The 20,904-nt window shown below is 45.8% G+C and overlaps 1 protein-coding gene across 1 annotated transcript in view; it reads left to right on the forward strand.

The window, feature by feature from the left end:
• LOC144147314 (rRNA methyltransferase 1, mitochondrial-like) overlaps positions 1–20,195 on the forward strand; it is a 44,039-nt gene extending 23,844 nt beyond the window's left edge. The window contains exons 8-10 of the mRNA XM_077679431.1: positions 5,993–6,134; positions 9,415–9,531; positions 15,845–20,195. Of these exons, the coding sequence (XP_077535557.1) occupies positions 5,993–6,134; positions 9,415–9,531; positions 15,845–15,885 (300 nt within the window). The 3' untranslated portion in view covers positions 15,886–20,195. The remainder of the gene's footprint in view (positions 1–5,992; positions 6,135–9,414; positions 9,532–15,844) is intronic.
• The last annotated feature ends 709 nt before the right edge of the window (positions 20,196–20,904 follow it).

The raw sequence follows: 20,904 nt of genomic DNA on the forward strand, positions 1-20,904 counted from the left end.
TTTATATTCATGTGAAGACAATGGAAATGCAAGTGTAGGTTGAAGACGTGAAAGAGAGAAATAATAGTATGAGTGAATCAAAAGTTTGAGAAGGTGCCATACAACAGGAGCCCAGCAAATGTAAAAAGAGTCATTCATGTGATTTTGTGATGTGCTTCACAATGCCACAAGAGGATGAAACTGCTGAAAAACCCAAGTCATCCTGAAGGTTTGTTGGCTTAAAATACCAACCTGTTTAAAGGGGCCCTGAAAGGCATTTTGAGCACACTAAATGAACTAGCGCAATCGCTAGATTGGGTCGCCAACGTCACCTGTGCCAAGTATTACTCTTTTACGCGCAGCGGAAAGCTCACACTTTTGTTTCAAAGTTTGTCGCTTTTTTCTCACCCTTTCCTTCGTGTTTTTGGACGCCGCCATCTTCACATGTCTACATCATCGATTCCCAGATGTTCGTCATGAGCTAGACATCCTGCTATTGGGCGGCTTTTTCACGCACTTCCGGCAAAGAGATGAGTCGTCTGCTCAGCGTCGGCTCGCCGGCTGATCTGCCAGCGGAGTGCCGGAGTGCTTTGACATTTTACGACAAACGAAACAAGTGTAAACAAACGCTTAACCGTTTGTATTGAATGCAACACGGCCATAACACGACGTGGATTTTATCTTACGTGAGTACGTACCATAAAGAAAGTCCCGTGGCACTTCTTTGGTGCAATCGCAGAGAACGCCCTGAGCCGAATGCCCGGGTTTGACACGTACATTTTATTCAACTTCAAAACAATCCAGAGATGCGTTTCGAACGAACGCAACGTCACAACATGCGTTGCAAGTCTGAACCGCGATTGACAGACGATGAGTTGCCTCCTCCTGCCCGTCGTAAATACGGCACTCACCTCACACCCGGTTTGCGGGGACGAGCAGCAAGTCACAACTCTGGCGCGCAAGCGAGAAGGCTTTTAGCCAGGCACACTGCACATACCCCATGCGAGGTTGAGTGGTACGTCGTTCGAGAAAGATAATCCAGACCATGGGAAGCACTATCCACCCGCAGAAGTACAATGTCGCATTTCATCGCGAAACGAACGCGTCCACAACACACAGGAGGCGATGCACACACACACACACAGCTTCGGTCGCTGCATTGGCTTAGCTGCAAGCTTCGTTCGGACAATCAGCGATGCTACGACGATACAGAGCTGCGTGAGGACGACGTGCTAACCACTTCACGTATTTAAAAACACAGGGGCAAAGAACTAGGTTCATCGGAAGCAAAAAATCTTTCCTCCATTATAGTGCCTGAAATATACTGGCTAGTGTGCCGAGGGCGGGCTCCAGGCGGGCGCCGGGAGCGATGTACGCGGCCGTCTGCCGCTTGGGGCGCTGCCGTGCGGGAGTGTGCGCGTTCATCCGGCCCGAGCAGATCGTTCGGTTACCTCCGAGCTGCGTAGCAGACAGCAGCGGCAGAACTTTCCATTCCCGCTTGCGACGAAAGCGAGCGAAAGCGACGGGAATTCTGTCGCGCAACCAAAATTTGTCCCGACCATTCGACAAAAACGATCGTCGCGCGACAAAGCGACGGAATTCCTGCCGCTCTCACTCGCTTTCGTCGCAAGTGCGAACGGGCCTTTATGTGCAATCTCCGCCCCACATAAAACAAGCTCTTGCTTGTCGCCTGAGCATACGGTTGATATCTGACTACGTTACACTGTGCTTGCCAGTGTATTTAAACGATGTCACTAGGTTTGAAACGTACGCGCTCGGCGTGCAGCTTTGTAAACGCAAGCGGTTTCACATACGCACGCTATTTTGCTGCTAATAGAGTTTTAGTACAGCGTTTGTGGCCTTTGCATACGCTAAACGCTAAATTTTTGCGTCCCGCTACGTGACACCGCGATGGGAGTTTTAGTAGAGCGTCTCATCAGTTTTGCGTAGCGACACACTAATGCATACGGCGCCATCTGTCAAATGTTTTCCGAAATGTCTCGCCGGCTGATCTGCTAGCGGAGTGCCGGAGTGTTTGGACATTTTACGACTATCCAAACAAGTGCAAACAAACGCTTTCCCGTCAGTGTTGAATGCAACACATGGGTGCAGCTTGTCAGAACACGGGTACGTTCTCGCTGATCGAGTGCAGCGTTGGTTTGCTCTTCGCCTTCACGTTCATCGCCGCTGATAAAGCGATCCGATCCGGCGCGTTTTGTGCACGGGTTCTGTGTCGGTTGAAAATGTCTTTTTTCACATGCCGCCGTTAGTAGGAATTACAACCACCGCAAAATAACACCCGGCACCAGCGGGGCCACATCTGAGACCGCGCTTTTTGGATAAACAGTGCGCGGTGCACCAAAGGGAACGAGCGCACGATTCTCCCCACGCGGCTGCGAGTTCGCCGCCGATACCAACTGCAGCCCTGCAGCTACGTACACCGCGAAAGGGCAAGGCCAGGCCGCACACATGCGGCCAGGTCATTCGTTCGTTTTTCCAGCCTGTCTCCATGGTGTCTACAGAGATGAAAAAGCCGAAAGAGCTGGCCCGTAGCAGACGGCAGTCTGTGGGAGCGCAATAGCGGAAGTACGTCACCGCTGAGGAGCGGAGCATCATGGGAGGGGAGGCCAACAGCGAAGAAACAGTTGAAAGGAGGAGGAAATACGGCGCGACGATAATTCGCGGTTTTTGATTTACGATTTCTCAGCTAATACTCATCGCTTTAACAAAATTCTTGCAGGAGGAGATTGCTAATACATTGCTTTATTTGGTTACATGTACATCCATGCATCGGCGGAAGGCATTTCAGGACCCCTTTAAGTTGTAACTGAATCTTGAGAAATGACCTGCACACTTTTGTTGTGTGATTTGTTTTTAACAGTTGAAAAGTCCAAACTCTTGTTATAACAGACATCATCCATGATTCCGTAAAAGTCTGTAGTAACAGTATTTGGATTGTTCATACTTCTTTTGTAGCAGACTGAAATCACGATCACTATGATGGTCTGTTGTAATGAGGTTGTACTGTATCCACCACCGTGGTAAGCCTAAACATTTCCAGCGGCGCCAGCCGGCTAGTCCTGGGCGCTATCAAACTGATCAAAGAGCACGCCTCCCCATTGCCGCGCTCGTCGCGCGTCATACGGAGGTAGAACGGTAGAACTGGTTTAACTTAAAAGCAGTAGAAGCTGCCGCGCGCGCGGAATCGTCGACGCGGGCGTGAAAAAGTCGGCCGCGCAACACCGACGCGCACGAATCGCGTGCAAAAACGCGTGAAGAAGCTTTTTATTCATATCTAATAAATAAAATGAGTATTAGCGAATCCTTTGATTCAATGCGCGGCGCTAACGTAGCCCAGATCAGATCGTATCACATTGTTCAGTACACTTCCGAACGCAATGGTGGGAGGTTAGTCGCTCAAAAGTAAATTGCGCGCGGCCGCTTCCGTCAGCCGCCATTTTGTTTGTTTTGGTATCGCGCACCAATGGCTGCTGCTGGTTGCTTCGATGGTTGTCATCACGCAGCGAATGTGTTCTTCCCGCTCAACCCAAAGCGCATGGTTATTCCATGTGCTTATACAAAAGCTTTTCATTTTTAACATCTACCGTGCACACTGCGAGCGCACGGCTCCTGTGGGAGCATCGATCATTGGTGCTAGAGCCGCCGTGTGGGTTGACGGAAGAGCTTCTCTTTGTGATACAATTTTATAGGCGGCGCTCGCATTTTTTTTTTTTTTTTTTTTTTTGAGATGCAATTTCTGGGGGTCGACCTACATTTGAGTCGACTTACAATCGTGTAAATACGGTATCTCCGTTATTTGTTCGAAGATCGCGGTGATATTGGTATCATTGTTATCGGGACTAAGCAGTCTTTCTAATAAACCCAACTTGTATTTTGTTTTCATGGCTCCTTTAACAGAGGCTCAGTGGCAGTATTGGGGAGGCGAAGGAGGGGAGGGGAGCACCCATGGAGGCAAGGATTGGGCGCTTTAGAGAGACCACAAAGACAAAATGCAGTCACATTTTATTTGGGTGAACCAGCCTTTGGTACCCGCCGCAGTGGCTCGGTGGCTTTGGTGTTGTGTTGCTCAGCACGAGGATGTGGGTTCGATTCCCAGCCGCGCCGGCCGCTTTTCCGATGGAGGTGGAAAAAAAAAGCTTGTTTGTTCGAGATTTGGGCGCACGTTAAAGATCCCCAGGTGGTCAAAATTAATCCGGAGCCCTACGCTACGGCACGCCTCATCGCCTGCGTTGCGTCGGCGTGTTCAACCACACAATCAATGAAACCAGTCTTTAACAACCCGCTCAACTTCATTTCACCCACGAAGGATGTCATTTTCAAGAAGAAAAAGAAATAGAAAGAGAGAGAGGGGAATGTTGAACAGTGCGTAAATTTCATGCTCCATAGTGTCAGCAGAGATGCAGCAGGGGAATACTATAAACAGGAAAGTGAGTCACCTGTACATGACCATTTGACTGATGGGATGGAACGTAACTAGAGTCACTGACACAACTGCAGAGCCATGCTAAGTTGCCTGGTGGTGGCTTTGGCTGGCGGCCACCGATCGCACAAACAAGTCTATGTGACATCACAAAGACTGGGCAGGAAAGGGGCTGGTGGTACATCACCACTACTTCACACGTTCTACTTAATATCTCATGCAGCTGTTTGACGCTTTTGTTAGAGTTGGCATCATTTTTGTTATGACACAACAGTGTTTTGAATGAGCCAAACTTGTACCTTATCTTCGTGGTCCCTCTAATAAAAGAATGCCAGGCCGGCTGGCGTTGTGCTAAAGCTGCGGTGAGCGACACATTGAAGGCATAGCTTCAGCATGTAAAGGCCCCCTTCTAAAAGATCAGTTTTCTTAGCCTTGGCTGTTCTTGCTTATATACTGTATAACAGGGCCACTAAAGTGAGGGTGATCTCAAATTGTTAACTTGAGCCCCACTTCTCCTCATTTTGCCAGATTGAAGCAGTGCAGTCCTAGTCAGTGTTTAGAATGAAGATGGTTACGATGGTGGGATCAGCTACAGTAGTTGACTTTTGTTTTTTTGACACCAAAAATTTCGGCTTGCTGGATATTCCGGACTTTCCCGAGGAACCGCCAGTTGTCCTATAGGAGTAATGACTGATGGATTTTTCGGACTGCTCCTTTATTCGGACTATTTCATTCCCCTCCAGGTCCAAAAAATTGGTTGGCTACTCTACATAGAAAGAGCAGGGTGTGTGTCTGTTGGTGGGTGACACCCAGGCACGCTGGGCATGTGCAGGGCGGCTCACCTGTTGAGCAAAAGAATTCCAAGCTAGTAAGAAAGAGGAGGGTGCCAGTGGAGACACCCCATCCTCTGGCTCCTCTTTCTTTCTTGTGCCTTTCTTATTCTGCCTCATTCGGCCGCCTCTGCTGCAAGCACATTTGCCAAGCAGGAAAGCCACGTCTCTGCTAAGCTGGTGGCAAGCAGGGGCACGCCTAGAGCCCGTGCACCACCACCCCATTCACTTGCAGAATGCCTCTCAATTTTTTGAACAGACGTGGCTGTCCGTCTTGCTTGCATTGGACCACTTCTTGTAAAATGTTCTTTTTTGAGATGCTGTCTGATTATTCTCGAAACAATGTGTGATGAAAAAGGACACCTTGGGGATCAGAGGCATTTAGAAATAGGCGTCCATTAAAGTCAGCCTTCCATGTTGAGGCTCACTGAAGACTCCCTCCACTGCCCTTGTTTCTGGAAGTACCTCTCACTGTATAAATCTGAAGCACAATAATCTTTATGAAAGGTACAGTGGGCTTAGCATCAAAATAACTGTCACTTAACCAAAAATTTATTTCAGAAAGTTTTTCATCCTGCAATACAGCCCCACCAAATGGGTGACTCTTAATTGGGACTCAGCATCTTTAGTTTGATAGGTTGACTTGTTACAATTATCATGTTACCATGAAAGAAAGCATTTTTATTTGTATCTTCTCTCGATGACTGGCCTCCTTTTTCCCCCTCTCCCCTCGTCTGCACAGGACCTCAAGTCGAAGGGCTGGTGGATTGTGGGCACTTCGAGCTTCTACGACCCAGCCAGGAGCTCGCCATCGCTTGACGGGACAGGTGCCAAAGTCAGCTGGGACTTGCCACCGCCTGGAAGGCCCGTCATGCTGATCGTCGGTGGGTACCGGTCTATTCCAGCTGAGCTGCTGGTTCCGGCTAGGCGGGTTTCTTCCGCAAGTGACAACGCACTGCGCTCTGCAAACTTGGATGGAAGCTGCCCTACATGTTCTAATGCCAAAACTAGCTGTAGCCACATTTGTATCATTGTTATTTACAGGAAAGTTGAGGAGCAACATCGTGTCACTCCTGTTACTGGGCAGGTTAATTGAGTTGTTTACCTGGCTTTGTAAGCGATATTTTGTAGTGTTTCAACCAGATCTCGGTGTTCAAGGCACTTGTGACATATGAAAGGGACACAAATAATCAACAGCGCCGCGGTAGTTAACAATTTGTGCTCACTGTAAGAAAAGCGTCCAACAAGGTCGCCTTACAATGCTAACTCCGCTGGTCACATTTCACAATCTAAGTGGAGGTTAGATTTTAACTGCAGTGAGCACGGCAATAATTTCATTAACAACTTCAATTACTATGAAAGCCTTAAATAACTGATATGACACCGTTGTTCATCAAACCTGCTTTCAGTGTTGCTAAAAATTACCTTAAAGGAGCCATGAAGACAAAATACAACTTGGGTTTATTAGAAAGACTGCTTAGTACCGATAACAATGATACCAATATTATCGCAATCTTCGAACAAATACTGGAGATATGAAAGAAAACGTGTGAAGCAGTCGCGACCCCCTAGCCAATTTCCCGCAACTTTTCTATGACGTCACGGAACCTTGTTTGTGCGATTGGCGGCCGCCTAACTGACCTGTCGCAACGACACATGACTGGACGTCTGTAATGGGCCCTCTAGTTCCATTTGATCGCATCACTTGAATGCTAACGTGCAGTTAATGCACTGAAAATTATGTTTTATTGTTGGCCCTTATGACGTCATTCTTGCTCATAACACGTCACTGTGGCGCAAAATTTGAAAGTTTTTAAATACTTCTTGCTTTTTTTCGTTACAAAAACATCTTTTGTGGCTGTAATGGAGCTGAGTGAGATACTGAATCCTAGTTCTTTCAAATTACACGAAGTTGTATTTTCTCTTCATGGCTTGCTTAACTACGCTGCACGAAGGAGACATCTGTTTCAATATTTGCATTTGTATCTTAACACTAATAAAAAAAAAGAAATTTCACGGTGACTTCCGAACGAAACAAATTATTTCAAGCTCCTGTAAAGACTGTGAGAGCAGTGAAGGGGTGTCAGCTTTTCAAGGCATCCTACAAATGCAGTTACTATGCATCATTTTGGCAAAGAAAGCTACTGAAACTGCTTTTATCAACTGAATTCCCCGAGATTCCTGGTTTGTCCTTATCTCTGTTTTTCTTCATTGTTCAGAGTCATTCTCGAAAAAGTGCTTGCGACAAACCGCAGCATACAGGTTCTGTGTCGGTATTTTGCCTGTTCAGTGGTTCAGGTCGCCGCCTTTTTCAGTGTAGTAATTTAACTTCATTGCCACTTTCGTGCAAAACATTGAATGTTGGAGAGCTGAACAACAGCATAACACACTTGTCTACGCATTTCATGCAAACATAAGGCGCGAAATAAACACGACGCGCGCCCGCAACGTGCATTTGCCCGCTACTACTCAGTGGAGCATCCACACTAGCGGCACGACGCTGTCGCCACCTATAGGCCAATCTCGCGGCAAATAGAACGTACTAATTCGTGACTCACATGCTTAAAAACCACTATGCTCCAAAATGCTGGAAATGCTTGTTACGGCCTCGTTTGCTTATTTTAGAAATGCACCACTTTCGTGCTGAAATAAACGAGACAGTGAGTGCCATCTAGTGCAAACTAACTAAACTAAATTGTGTTTCTTGCTCAGTTTTTTTTTTTATTTCAGTACAGAAGTGGCATAACTTTAAAATAAGCAAGCTAGACCATTAGGAACATTTTCATTGATCCGTAAAACTTTTCTTACTGGGGCACGATAGTTTGGGGGCCCATTGATCATGAAATCATGAATTACCCGCAGGAATGTGATCCGGTGAGTTTGGTCAGGTTTGGTTGGTTGCGGAGGTCTTTTGACACCTGTGGAAGGACAAGAGCATATATTCAAACTGCATTAGTACCTAGCAGTCTTGAAAGTATGGTGCCCCCTCCCATGCTTCTTGGAAACTGAGCATTGGTTCTTGAACATCTTGAAGCAGCGCAAACTTGACATGGACACAAGAAGAAATTTAGGTATCAGACAGACCATACCACTTTTTTCTCGTTGTTTCCGTGTCGTGTTTGCCCTACTTCAAGATGTTCAAAAACCAATACGACCAACTAGCCCAATTGTCGATTCTTCTGGTGCCAAACAGTGAAGTGCAACAGCTGCACGAAAATTACTGCTGACATTTTTGGCCAATCAGAAGTCTTCTTTTAGTTATGAGAAGTGAGTGAGCAAGCCTCTTTGACCATTTCAACAGTTTTTGAGCAAATCTGCTGATGTACGGGCCAATACCGCAATTTTTGCCCTACTAGTTTAGTTTACTGTCGGCAGGTCGCAGGCTAGTCTGTGTTGGCTTGTAATCATGCAACACCAGAGGGCTAATCAGGGGCGGTTGCCTTCTGACATGTAAGCCCTACAGAGGGTATCGCAGCTCCGCATACACAAACTCTGTGCAGACTAGCATATGCCAAAAATGGGTTTGTCATGTGTACGGTTTGTAAACTGTCACGGTCAGCCATACTGGTATGTAACCATCTGAAAAATTGGATGGTGACTGTATGCAAATGTTAGTTTCAGGCATGGAAAGGGGTGAGGGGAGGGGGGAGGGGGAAAGGCAGATCAACAAAAGCCAGAAGCCTTGAGATGCTAATAGAAGAAATCTGGACACTGTGGGACTCAGCTGTGTAATGCCATTAAAGATCCCCAGGGGGTCAAAATTGATCTGGAGCCCTTCACTATGGTGTGCCTCATTGCCTGTGTAGCGTAGGTTCGTTAAACCTTATAATCAATCAATCACCTGTGTAATGCAGTGCAGGCTTTCAGGGTGTCCACCATGGGTTCAAGCAAGCCCTACCATAAGGCAAGGTCAGCCCTTGCCACGCATGTGCCGTCGCTCCAAGAAGATGAAGTAGCACCTCAGAACTGGTTTTACTTTGTGGTTTTACACGGTACAACAACTAGCCCTGGAATAACACTCCCAGCCTCGGGGCAGAGAGGGGGGTTACCTGCCGGCCGTACGCGTCAAGCCACAAAGCTCGACTGCGCGGGCACAGAAGTAGCAGCGCTTGAAATTATCCCTGTGGCTGTCGAAGAAGAAACTTGCACTTCTTGCGACTGCAGGCAACGAGGGCGAGGGGATGAAGCCCGAGGTGTCTGCCCTGTGTGACACTGTCCTGTGCGTGGCCCCCTCCACGGAGGAGAACCCCATCGGCAGCCTCAACGTCTCCGTGGCAACAGGTGGGTGTGCCGGCGTATCTGTTCAGCTCATTCTTGCTCGCTTCCCTTGAGGTGATCTTCTCTACTTGAGAAATTTTAGGTGCGAAGCACCTTAGGACCGCACAATGTCCGTCCACGTCCGTGCGCATAGCATTTACAATCGCAAAAAATCACACAAGCACTGGCAGGATCCGAGCCTGTATCTGGTAGACCAGACAGAGTTAGTGCCAGTCGTCTTACCCATTGGGCTATGACCGGGAGTTAGTACCCGAGAGTCCGGACGGCTTACTCCCTTGCCTATAATGGTGCGGAGTACCTTAGGACCTCCCAATGTCCGTCCGCATCCATCTGTGCGAAAATCAAGCGAAATTCAGTTTGAGCCATGAGTTCCTGTTTCATTTAGGGAATAATCAAGGTGCAACCCACGGCTCAAATCGTATCACCGTCATTGCGCAAATCGGATGTCACTCGGGGCGCAACTTGGATGTCATTTCGAGTCCCCGTACTCCGCACCCTCACCATCATCCAGGGAGTGGAGATGCTGCCATTTTTTCGTTTCACTTTATAGAGTTACCCATTTTCAGCATCTGTCTCGCTTTTGCCTGTTTAGGGTGCGACCTTGTTGTCTGTCTCTCCCTATTTGAGTGGTCGGTGGCTTTTTGTTCGAGTTTTGCATTGCGGTGAGTGCTTGGAGCTCACTGTGACAGCATAACTGCTGTTTGAGCCTATTGTCTGCTTAGCCTATGATCAAGTTGGCTTAATCGAGACAGTGAACAATGTGTCGGTTCCCCCTCTTTAAATAATGGGTTCCAAAGGATGTGGTGTTGATGCGCCCTATGTTTAAGCACTTCATGTGTGTTAATAAATCGCAGGTGGTTTAAAGGTAGCCAATAAATTTTCTCTTTTATGCCAGGTTCATTGGACTGTTGAACGTTTATGTCTTCCTTGTGTTGTTAGATCCCACACGCTGCATTTTTACTGGCTGCTTGTACGTTCGTTTCGTGCAGTGTTGAAAAATCCTGCATAGAGGCATCATTGCCCCTTTTAGAGTGCACAAAAATCAGTTGCTCAGAATCAGCAATGCAGTGGAGTCCGGTTTTAGTAAATGAGTCATTAATCAGGAATGAACATTATTTCTTTATTTTTATTTTTTTGTGGGTATGTGTGTGATACCGGAACTTGGTGGTGGAGACCACCAGAAAATCCACACTGTTTTTTAAATACGTTAGTAATGAAAACTTGCAACGGGGAGCTTGTTGCTGCTGCAGTTCTAATATGTTGTCCAGCATGGATAGGAACAAATTAAATTTTATCGCTGCACCAGCACCATCGGAGAGCTCAGGGGTCGACGAAAGTCCGTCCGATCAGGTTGTAACTGACCAGGTCAAGTCAGTTGACCTGGTCAGTCATTGCAACTTTGTTATGAGCACGATCGGGGAACACCTGTAAGCTCTTTTCCCGTTGTGCACTGAGGGCATGAAATGCCTAACACATAGTTTTTGGAGTAATTGCTTTCTGCTCATTTTGGTTTACCATGCGCTCCCAAAGTGAAACTGCTTCATGGAGGAAGAAACTGTTTACATCACAACAGGTTTGTGCTAAGATCATGTGGCACAGGGTGTACAGTTTAACCTGTGAAGGAAAAATTTGAATTTTTCGCTGTCTTGGGTTTTTGAAGCTGTTGAAATGGTACATTCATAACATTACGAATGTGCGCACAGATTCATTGTAATGTTGTTGCTCTTTCTCCTGTAAAATGGCTCTCAATGTTAGAGCGTCAAACGTCACTGGTGTTGCAGTGGAAGGTGCCATTGTTTGTGGCGATGATGATGTGGCTGAGGTAAGTTAAGAGAAGCCCTAGGCAAGCTGCATCGGGCTAAAACTGCATCCTGGCTCCCAGTGCCAGTTAGGTTTGTAGCAATTCTTTTGTGAATGAGTTAATTTGATTGGAAGCACAGTGCTGTCAAGTAAAGAATGGAAAGCATGAATTTCCCGAGCAATCACAGCAATCACTCGTATGGCAGGCAGGGAAGGCACTATTGTTGTACTGCTGACCACTCGCAGCCGATCACTCAGTTAGACCAAGGAATGTCAACTACTTAACGGCACTTCTGCTGCACAAAGTGATTACCATAATTACTCGATTTTTCTTTCAAACACTCAAAGCAGCGAACATTGCTTGGCCCATGACAGCGGAAGCATCAAAGTTAAGGAAAGGCTCCTTAGGTTTATTTTTCCACTCAGCAAGAACACGTGGCCCACATACCTGCACCAGAAAAAGAAAAACAGGGAAAAAAAAAAAGAGGCAGAGGGGGGGGGGGGGGGGGGGGGGCATTTATTTTATTTTTTCTGGCGAGCACAGCTGTGTTATCGTCAAGGTGCAAAAAAAGGCCCCATGCAGTTTCAGAGGCTCAATGGGATTGTGCAAGTGCTTCCTGCACCCATCAAAATTTAAATTAAACAAGTTATTGCAGATAGTGAGTGTTCTGCTTTGCACAAGCCCTTGTTTTATTTGGTGGCACTGCTTTAACCCGATGAAGAAAAGATTTTTGTACGTTAGTGTGTTTTTCCTGAATAAACTTACCGTAAAGTTCCGAGAGAATTCCCAGCCCGAAACATCACCCAGCCTCTTTAGGGGTGAAATATTCAATTTACTAAAGGACACTGAAGATCCCCCACCCCCTAAAATCGATGGCTTTAGCACCGATGAGTGAACAAAACAAATGCGAATCATCTATTCATGTGCTGATGCGGTCAGTTATTCGTCCTTTCTGCACTTGACCTGAAAGTTCGCTCATTACTTCATTATATGTCTGCAGCGGTGCGGCCATGTTTTTGTAGTTTTTCACAACTCACCTGAAAGATGGCCCATACCGTATTTTTCTCTTGATATCTCTGTACTTTGGGTGTGCGTTCTTTCACAACTTTATGGTAGTTGCAAGTGTCCCCCCCCCCCCCCCCCCCCCCCCCCCCCACCTCTAGATTTTTTTTTTTTTTCGTTGCAATCAGGGTGTCGAACCGAAAAAAATACCGGTTCGGTTACGGTTCGGGTTTGGGTGAAATCATTTCGTTCCGGTTCAGTTCCAGTTCGACAAAATCAAGTATCGAACCGGTTCGGGAGCTTGAACCGGTTTGCGAACCAGTTCGATGAGTTGAATTGTCACTGAAATTAGAAAAAAAATATTTAGTAGTTTAAAGCGACAGTAAAATCAAAACACAAACAAAAACTCAAAATGCTGCTGTTCCCCAAGGGCAGAGGCGCAATTGCAAAGCAAATTTTAACATTCACGAGATATTAGAAAAACAGATGAAGTGGTCACGATTTACCACCTACTTTCTCGTCCAGACTTTATGTTGTCCTAGCGACGATTCATATAGCAACCGCCAAGAGATATGACGGTGGGATATATTTTCTGCCTTTTCATTTTTCGCAATCGTCGCTATGAAATCGCCCATCACGCTAACCTTGAAGCCTTAAATTTAGGTCTGCGTACTGGCGCGTACAAATATCAGCACTAATAGTGTGCATTACAATCAGTATGTCATCGTACCGCCTGACCCCCGGCCATCGTTCCATGTGCTACATTGTGGAACAGATTATGCTGTTACAAAATGAAAAGGAAATTTGACGCGCGGAGCATGAGATGAACATGTTTGGGTAGACGCTCTTCAATTCGTCCACAGCAGTACTCCCCTCCGACCCGCCGCGGTGGCTGAGTGGCTAAGGCGCTGCTGAGCGGGAGGTCGCGGGTTCGATTCCCGGCCTCGGCGGCTGCTTTTCTGATGGAGGCGAAAAGCAAAAACGCCCGTGTGTACGAAATTTCTGCGCACGTTAAAAATCCCCAGGTGGTCAAAATTAATCCGAAGCCCTCCACTACGGCGCGCCTCATCGCCTGCGCTGCGTCAGCGCGTTAAACCCCACAATCAAATCAAATCAGTACTCCCCTCCGGAACGAGTAGCAGTAGAAGTAATGTAGCGAATTGGGCAGTCAGTACAAGTGCACCTTCGAAAAAAAAAGCAGATCTGAAAGAGACAAAACTGCAGAACAAGCAGAAAAGATGATCGCTGGGCGAATGGGACAGTGTGAGGTACCGGCCTGCCTTTCTGCACGTGTCATCTGCTTTATTACTGTTTCTGCTTCCAAGACAAGGTCAAAGGCTGCAGTTTCTTGCCAAGGGATTAAGTGCGCACCTTAACAGTTTTCCCTGACATATCTGTTATTATTTGTACTTGTAAAAAACGGAGCTTGTCCACTGGACTGTCCTCAAAAACGGTCGTGGGTAAGGGACATCGAAGCCACTTGTGATCAGCAGCAGGCGATTTAGCCACTGAGCAGCTCCTGCGGTCACCCTTGTCAAGTATTAACAATTTGCAGGTGTCGGACCTTTTAAACAAATTATGAGGAGGAGGAGGAGGAGGAGGAATAAACATTATTTATGCGAGCCTTAGGTGCTGCTGTCTGGGCACCCGCCTGGTGGGGGGAACAAATTATGAAATGCAAAAAGTTTGCACACATCGGGTATGGGCTTTCGCTGCTGCCCACTGGAGCACTCCTGCAGCCTGATTGCTCCACTAAAGTCGCAGCTAGGGAAGGGCAAAGTCGTTTTATATCCTCTGCAAGCTGCGGAGAATGACATTTCGTTTGGTCAGCTTGCACTACGCTCGCGCTTCCAGCAGCAACAGACCATTGCTACATCGGTTCTCATTCATTTCTCTTGTTACATTGAGCGTGATAGTGTTCAATTGTCTGGAGGGGAAAGTGCGCGAGCGGGTACGAAGTTGATGGTACGTGGAAGAAAAAAAGGCCTGAATTGCATTGACTGTGCAGTGTCAACAACGGAGGGTCGAACCGTTTCGGCATGAACCGGTAACCGTTATTTCTTTTTTCGGTTCAGTTCCGGTTTGGGTTCAGCGCGCTCAAAAAATAACGGTTCGGGTTCGGGTTCAGTTCCCGCAAAAATACCGGTTCAGTTCCGGTTTTCGGTTCGGTTCGGTTCCGGTTTGACACCCTGGTTGCAATGACAAAGTTTCCACCACAGCAAAGATTTCCATGCACCGCATGAATTTTGTTGTGGCAGGATTTGGCTGTATACAGTAAACTATCGTTAAGACGAACTCGAAGGGACCATAAAAATGTGTTCACGTTGTCAGAAATTTGTCTTAAGTGGACGTTTTTTGCATTGTGCATGTTACAAGAGAGCCCAGGTGTTGTTCGTCTTAAACACGAAATCCATCATAACCGATTTCGTGTTAACAAGAGTCTACCGTATTATTGTGAACATGCCTTGTTTGTGCTTTGATACCAGCACTTGGCCCAACATGCGCAGATATGTTATCATTTTTGAACTTAGCAAGGGTTTGCTCTTTTTTGTCATGGGCCACACCAGGCAATCTTGTTTTATAGGGAGAGGTTTCACCCTGTTGTCACTAGGCTAGACTTTAACTTCTTTGATCAACAATGTTCTGGACTTCATTGAGAACAGCACTGAGAGATGAACGTTTGCCAAGCAAATGCTGCGGCGTTCAGTTTGCCGACGATCATCTGTGCACATCATTCTGTTGACTGCTTCTGCGACGCTTGCGTACTCTTTGAGGAGCACAAGTTCGCTCCAATAAGCGTTAATTTCTACAGGAACCTCGCTTCATTCTTGACTGTGGGACAATACGTGATAGCCAGTTCAACTTGCTTTAGACTGCCACAAGAAATCGTGTTGTCTGTTTGACCTTTGACCCTATCATCTCGAGCTTTGGTGTTTGTGGCTGTGCCTTCGGCATCTGCAGTGTGACGTTGCATCCACAATGTTTAACGCTTGACTCTGGGATGGAAATCTGGTTATGGTGCCAGAAATTTTTAAAAAATCATCGGTTGTGTCAAGAGATTCTGTGATTATGTGGATCTGAGACAAAGCCATATCAGAGACATCAGGGACAAGGCCATATTTGTATAATTCTGCATCTCCAGTGCTCTTTAGCAGATTAGTGAGATAACATGCCTCTTTACCCCCCTCCCCCAGTTTTTAATGGTTATTTGTGGTTTTATGGCCTTGTCTAAAAAATTTTTTGATAAAAATAACCCTACAATTTCTCGTTGCAATTCTTCATGTGAACTTGCCATTGTCGTCATTGGGAATCAACAAAATATTTGCCAATTCTGATCACCGATGCAAGACGTATACTTGCAAAATTTGCTTTTAGCTTTTTAATAGGGTCATGGACAAGGTTATTTGTTCTAGCTTGTCAGTCTAGTCTATAAGGGCTCTTTGGAGCGAACCTTGCACGCACTTTGTAGTTCAGCCAACTTGAATTGCTGTCTTTTTTCTCCTTTTCCACCAGGCATTGTTCTGCACCACCTTTCTACATCGCGACGCTCATGAAAGATGCCCGGGCATTCTACGTGTGGCCACTTGCCACTAGTACGACCAATGTCCTCCCTGCGACACTGACCCTCAACCCTCCTCCGTCTTGCTGCCACTACTAGGGGACCCTGTGGCAGCTTGGTACGGTGCCTCACTTGGAATCTACGAAGGGCATTTTTAGTGAGAAAGCACTGTTTGTTCACCTAACCCGCCGCGGTGGCTCAGTGGCTAAGCCGCTCTGCTGAGCCCAAGGACGCGGGTTCGATTCCCAGCTGCGGTGGCCGCTTTTCTGATGGAGGTGAAAAGTGAAAATGCCCATGTGTTCAAGACTTCAGCGCACGTTATAGATCCCCAGGGGGTCAGAATTAATCCGAGCCCCCAACTACGGCATGCCTTATACCCCAGGCTTTGTTGCATTAAACCACAGAATTTGAACCTGGAACTGTTTGTTGACCTCGGCTGATTTCGCATGAGCGCTTGAAGCCTGATTTGTGAAATGTCCTGTATTTTTCAATTTATAGCTTGCCTGCGCATAGTTTGGTGCACAGTAGAGGAAGGGGGCGATGTGGGAATTCAACAGCCCGACATTATGCCCAATGTTGCGCTTTGAGGTCTAACGTTGTTGGCCGGTACTCACAGCTTTGCTTACAATGAATGTAACATTGCTTGACCATGGTAAAGCTCAACTTGAAAATCACATAATGTTATGCTGAGGCATAGGATGTTAGGCCTAATGTCAAGTTCTGAAATCAAATAAAGGCTTTCTCTTTTTTTTTTTTTTTTTCTTTTTCGAAATGAGCCAGATCCAGAAATCGAAACTAAACCAGTAAAACTGCAGTGACAAGAAAAGGTCAGCAACTTTCCTTTAAAAAAAGGGGTGGCAAGAAAATAGGTGAGATAACACCCTGAAAGTGTGTACACAGATGGTAGATCGTATCTAAAATGAGCAAATCCTACTGTTTCACGGATCAAAATGAACCAAATTCATTGGTAAAAGTCCATTTTTACCAATGGGAGTTTGCTTTTGGCTTGACTGTTCAGACTGTTTCGTGAGAGTTTTTTGGAAGTTTCTTTTTGTCTTTTTGCTTTTTGGAGCTGGCTTATCATGAATTCAGACGGCAATTAGGAGATCAGCAAAAGATCTGTCCCCCGATGTCAACAGCGAAGCGGACGCAAGAAGGGAACGAAATGAAACAGAGAGATGTGAAACAATGATTTCATCTCATCTCCCCCGTGCCTACAAAATAACTCTGGTTATATTTATTTTTTTACTCCCATATTTACCGTTTTAGTACTTAACTGAACAGCCACCACTTGCAAGCCCTGGCAATTCTCCCCCCTCTCTGAGAGTACGAACGAGTTCATTAAAATGAAGAAGAAGATATTAACAGCCTTCTCGTGAAGCATTTTGGAAATTCATGGCAAAGCAATGAAAGGCTTGCTTACTTCGCGAGTGCCTTCAGGCATGCCCAATAAATTTATCCTAGCGAAGAATTCGAAAAGAGCTGCTAATGGTACCAAAAGGGCTCACCTGCTCTCCATGTACAGTTCTACAGTTCTTGAAGCCCTGGTGCATATGTTTAATGCCTTTTCCTCCAAAGTTCAATCGCGCCATTCTTGAAAGTCAATTTAAATAAAGTTTTCATACAAATACCGCATTACCTTGAGTGTTTCAATTCAGTATGAGCCAAATCCAAACTTATTATCCCAACATTGCTTAAATTCACGGCATAATTTGCAATTACTTGTGGCCATAAATGTTGGCTAGCTGACATGTAAAATATATCATATAATAGCTTTGACGGCGTTGCATTTAAGTCCGATAACAAACTTTTGCTTATTTCTCAAATTCGCATTGGGTAAACGCCTCAAATATCGTTGACGCTTACCCATTGGAAAAAGTACTCACTGTATTGTGCGGGTACTGGTTTATGTATTACCTCAAGGCGAAACTTAAAAGCCAGGGTTTGTATTTTCCTTTTAAAACTTCAATTGCATTCTCCCCTTTTGCGAAGCATCAAATGTATTATTTCCACTTTGCCCTATTTGAAGCCCTTTATACATGCCGAGTTAAAATTGCCAGCCTCTCCTACTTGCATATTCCCTCACATCCGCAAACTCAAAAGACCCCTTTTTGAGTAATGCTTGTTGCGACGATGCAGTTTCATGCGTTGATGTACTTTCTGGACACCCTTCACCGAGACGTGTGCATTGAAAGCAATGTTAGTTAAGAATGTCAGCATGCCTCTTGTACAGTAGTGTAAATAGAGCCATTCTTTTCCATTTTTGTTAAGCAGCGTTGGTCCAGCCTTGTACCACACCTTAGAAGAACTCCTTGTCTACGTTCACTACATGGAATCTAGAGAACGTTGTAAAGAGCTTTGAAACTCCATATTAAATGAGCGTTTCTGTGAACTTGTTTCTTGTATTTTTTGTTGCGGTAAAGAAGTTTGGAGTCGACAATATCGCTGAATTTTGTTTGGCTTGGTAACCTCCTCCTTTTTCGAAAAACAGTGCCAGAACTGACACCAGGTATGATAATTAGTTTTGAATCGGGGATCCTGTAGGGTGTCTTTTTCTTTTTCTTTTCAATTTTTTTTTCTAGGCTGCAGATATGTCTGTGGTGATTCTGCATTACTTTACCGAACTTGGCAAAAATTTCACCCACATTGCGTTGCATGTAGTGTATGCATGCTGTGTAGCCCACACAGCCTTTTTGGGGCTCGCAGTATAATCTGGCGGACTGTGGAGTACAACCACATCCAGACACTGTTAGAACAAATGCACCTTCGCCAAAGAAAATGGTCATAAACAAAAATGTGGAATCGTGAAACGCGCACATTAGTCATTGTGCACCATGTTGGCCAACCTTTCCTTCGAGGAGTTGATCAACCTTGAGCAATGTAACGCAAGCAGCATCTGAGCTGCAAAGAACAGCTGAGAAGTTCAGGGCCATATAGGCCTTTGGGTCGGGAAATTGCTCATGGCAGGCAACGAGCACCCCCATATCTGGCACCACATTGCAGCCCCAGTGCAGCGCACAATTGGTCCCTTTAACAGCCTTATTGAAGAGGGGCATTGCCTGGGTTGCAGAGGCAATGCTTGTAATGGTGGTATTCGTTGAAAAGTTTAGCTGTCAATTTCTTCTCTTGGTGATACTGGAAATGGCCACGGACATGGCCGAAGCGCCACGGACATGGTGCGGCCTGTGCCACTGCGGCCGCACGCCGAAGAAAAAAATAACACCAGCATGCGTCGTCTGCTGATTCTCAACGGTGGTGTCAACAGAGTTGTTGTTAATCCCACTCACATTGGAGTCGAGGCATTACTTTGTGTTCGGTGGGCCAGAGCTTGGAATTTCCAACCCATATCATGCGCTTAGCACGGACAAGTACCGCCATCCCGCGGAGCCCGACGTAACCAGTGACGGCGCACTCACATGGTTGCCTGCATGCGTGCCTGGCTATTGAATACAGGCTATACCACCTTCCCATAGATCACAGCCGGTGCATGGAGCAGAAAAAGAAACATCATATTTTGCAGCTGGTTGTACGGCTCAAAAAACATTAAGAATGGCGCAGTGGGCGCCTTGTGGATTTCATTTGATAACTGACAAGAAGTGGGCAGCGACACCAGCCTTCTAAATCAGCAGATGAACTTTTTTAGTGGTGCTTGATCTGCCGGTCTGGACCCCTCAGTGCAGCGGTTAGGATGCTTAAAAACAGCTTCGCAATGTATTTCACTCTTTGAGAAAGGCCACGTGGAATTCTGTTGTGTTTTTGAGCAAGACAGATTTGCCCCCCATTGCCAAAAAAAAAAAAAACTGCAGTAAAACTCTACAAGCTTCTCAAATCTTTTTTTTTGTTTGTTTGTTTTGTTTTGAAATGAATGAAACTGCTGCAAAGCTCTACAGAGTGAATTAAACTTGTGAATTCGAAAAGGCAGCACTTGTCGGATGTTTTACCGTTCCCCTGAACTGTTTTTGTTTTTTTTTTAGTTCTTGAACTGCATCGTCAAGGGCAGGTTCTAGTTGTGAGGATTAGATGTGTAGCTATAATTAGCATGATGTGCTTTTTTGTAAAGGTGACTAGAGATTCACAAAACCAAGTCATGTAGATTTTCTTAATTTTTGCTTATGTGAGTGGGATAGAACCGAGGTTGTTTGTACCAAATAAATGTGTAGTAAAACACCACATCCTTATCACTGTAACGTGCTTTTTGATCATGGTTTTAACAAAGTTGTGTGGCTTAAGCAGTGTAATTTTGTGTTTTTTTTTTAATATATAGTATGACATTTTAATAATAAATAAAAACTTAGTATGCTGTCATTTTATACTTCAAAGCTCTTTGTATTTGTGGGAACTTGTTTTTGATGTGGCTGTAATCTATACCATCAGAACACTGTTAGCTGTTATAAGGACTGCTTTTTCATTTTAGAGTTTTAGAGGAAAGGAGTAGGCTGTACGAGAGGCATGACACGACCATTTATTGCATTCACAAGCTCGCTCCCACAGCAGTTACTGTTGCCTCGGATTGGGATACTGCGAAAGACTGGGCCGCCCTGTTCGATTACTAGAAGAGCAGCTAACCAAAAATTTTTTTCCCCGCAGAAAAATTCTACCATGGTGAATATGACAGGGCGGCCCGCAAGCTATCAGCTAGAGTGAAATCTTGTTAAAATGTGACTTTCAGTGGTTGGACATCAGAAGTTCTGTTTAGTGGGAGGTCAGTTTGCTAAAGACTCACATTTACAGAAACCAAATGGTGCAAGGCTGTTCCAGGGGTGGAACAGCTGCGCCTATTGCGCTATTGAGTACCAATTTTGTTTTTATGTGCTGTCCTGAGCCGAACCGCCCTTATTGCGTCAAAATCGTTTATCAGCGCCATCTTGCGCTGCAGAGCTTGAACTGAACCGCGAGATACGACTGCCATGGTGCCTTGTGCCTGGAAACTTCGCTGAAACACTGTTTTTTTTTTCGTTTCAATGCTGTTATGGTTGCGGTTTCATCAGATTTACGAAGTCATCAAGGCCATGGA

Source organism: Haemaphysalis longicornis, unplaced genomic scaffold, assembly GCF_048455015.1.
Source record: "Haemaphysalis longicornis isolate Haplotype H1 unplaced genomic scaffold, Haemaphysalis longicornis Haplotype H1 scaffold_7, whole genome shotgun sequence".
Classification (NCBI taxonomy): Eukaryota; Metazoa; Arthropoda; class Arachnida; order Ixodida; family Ixodidae; genus Haemaphysalis; species Haemaphysalis longicornis.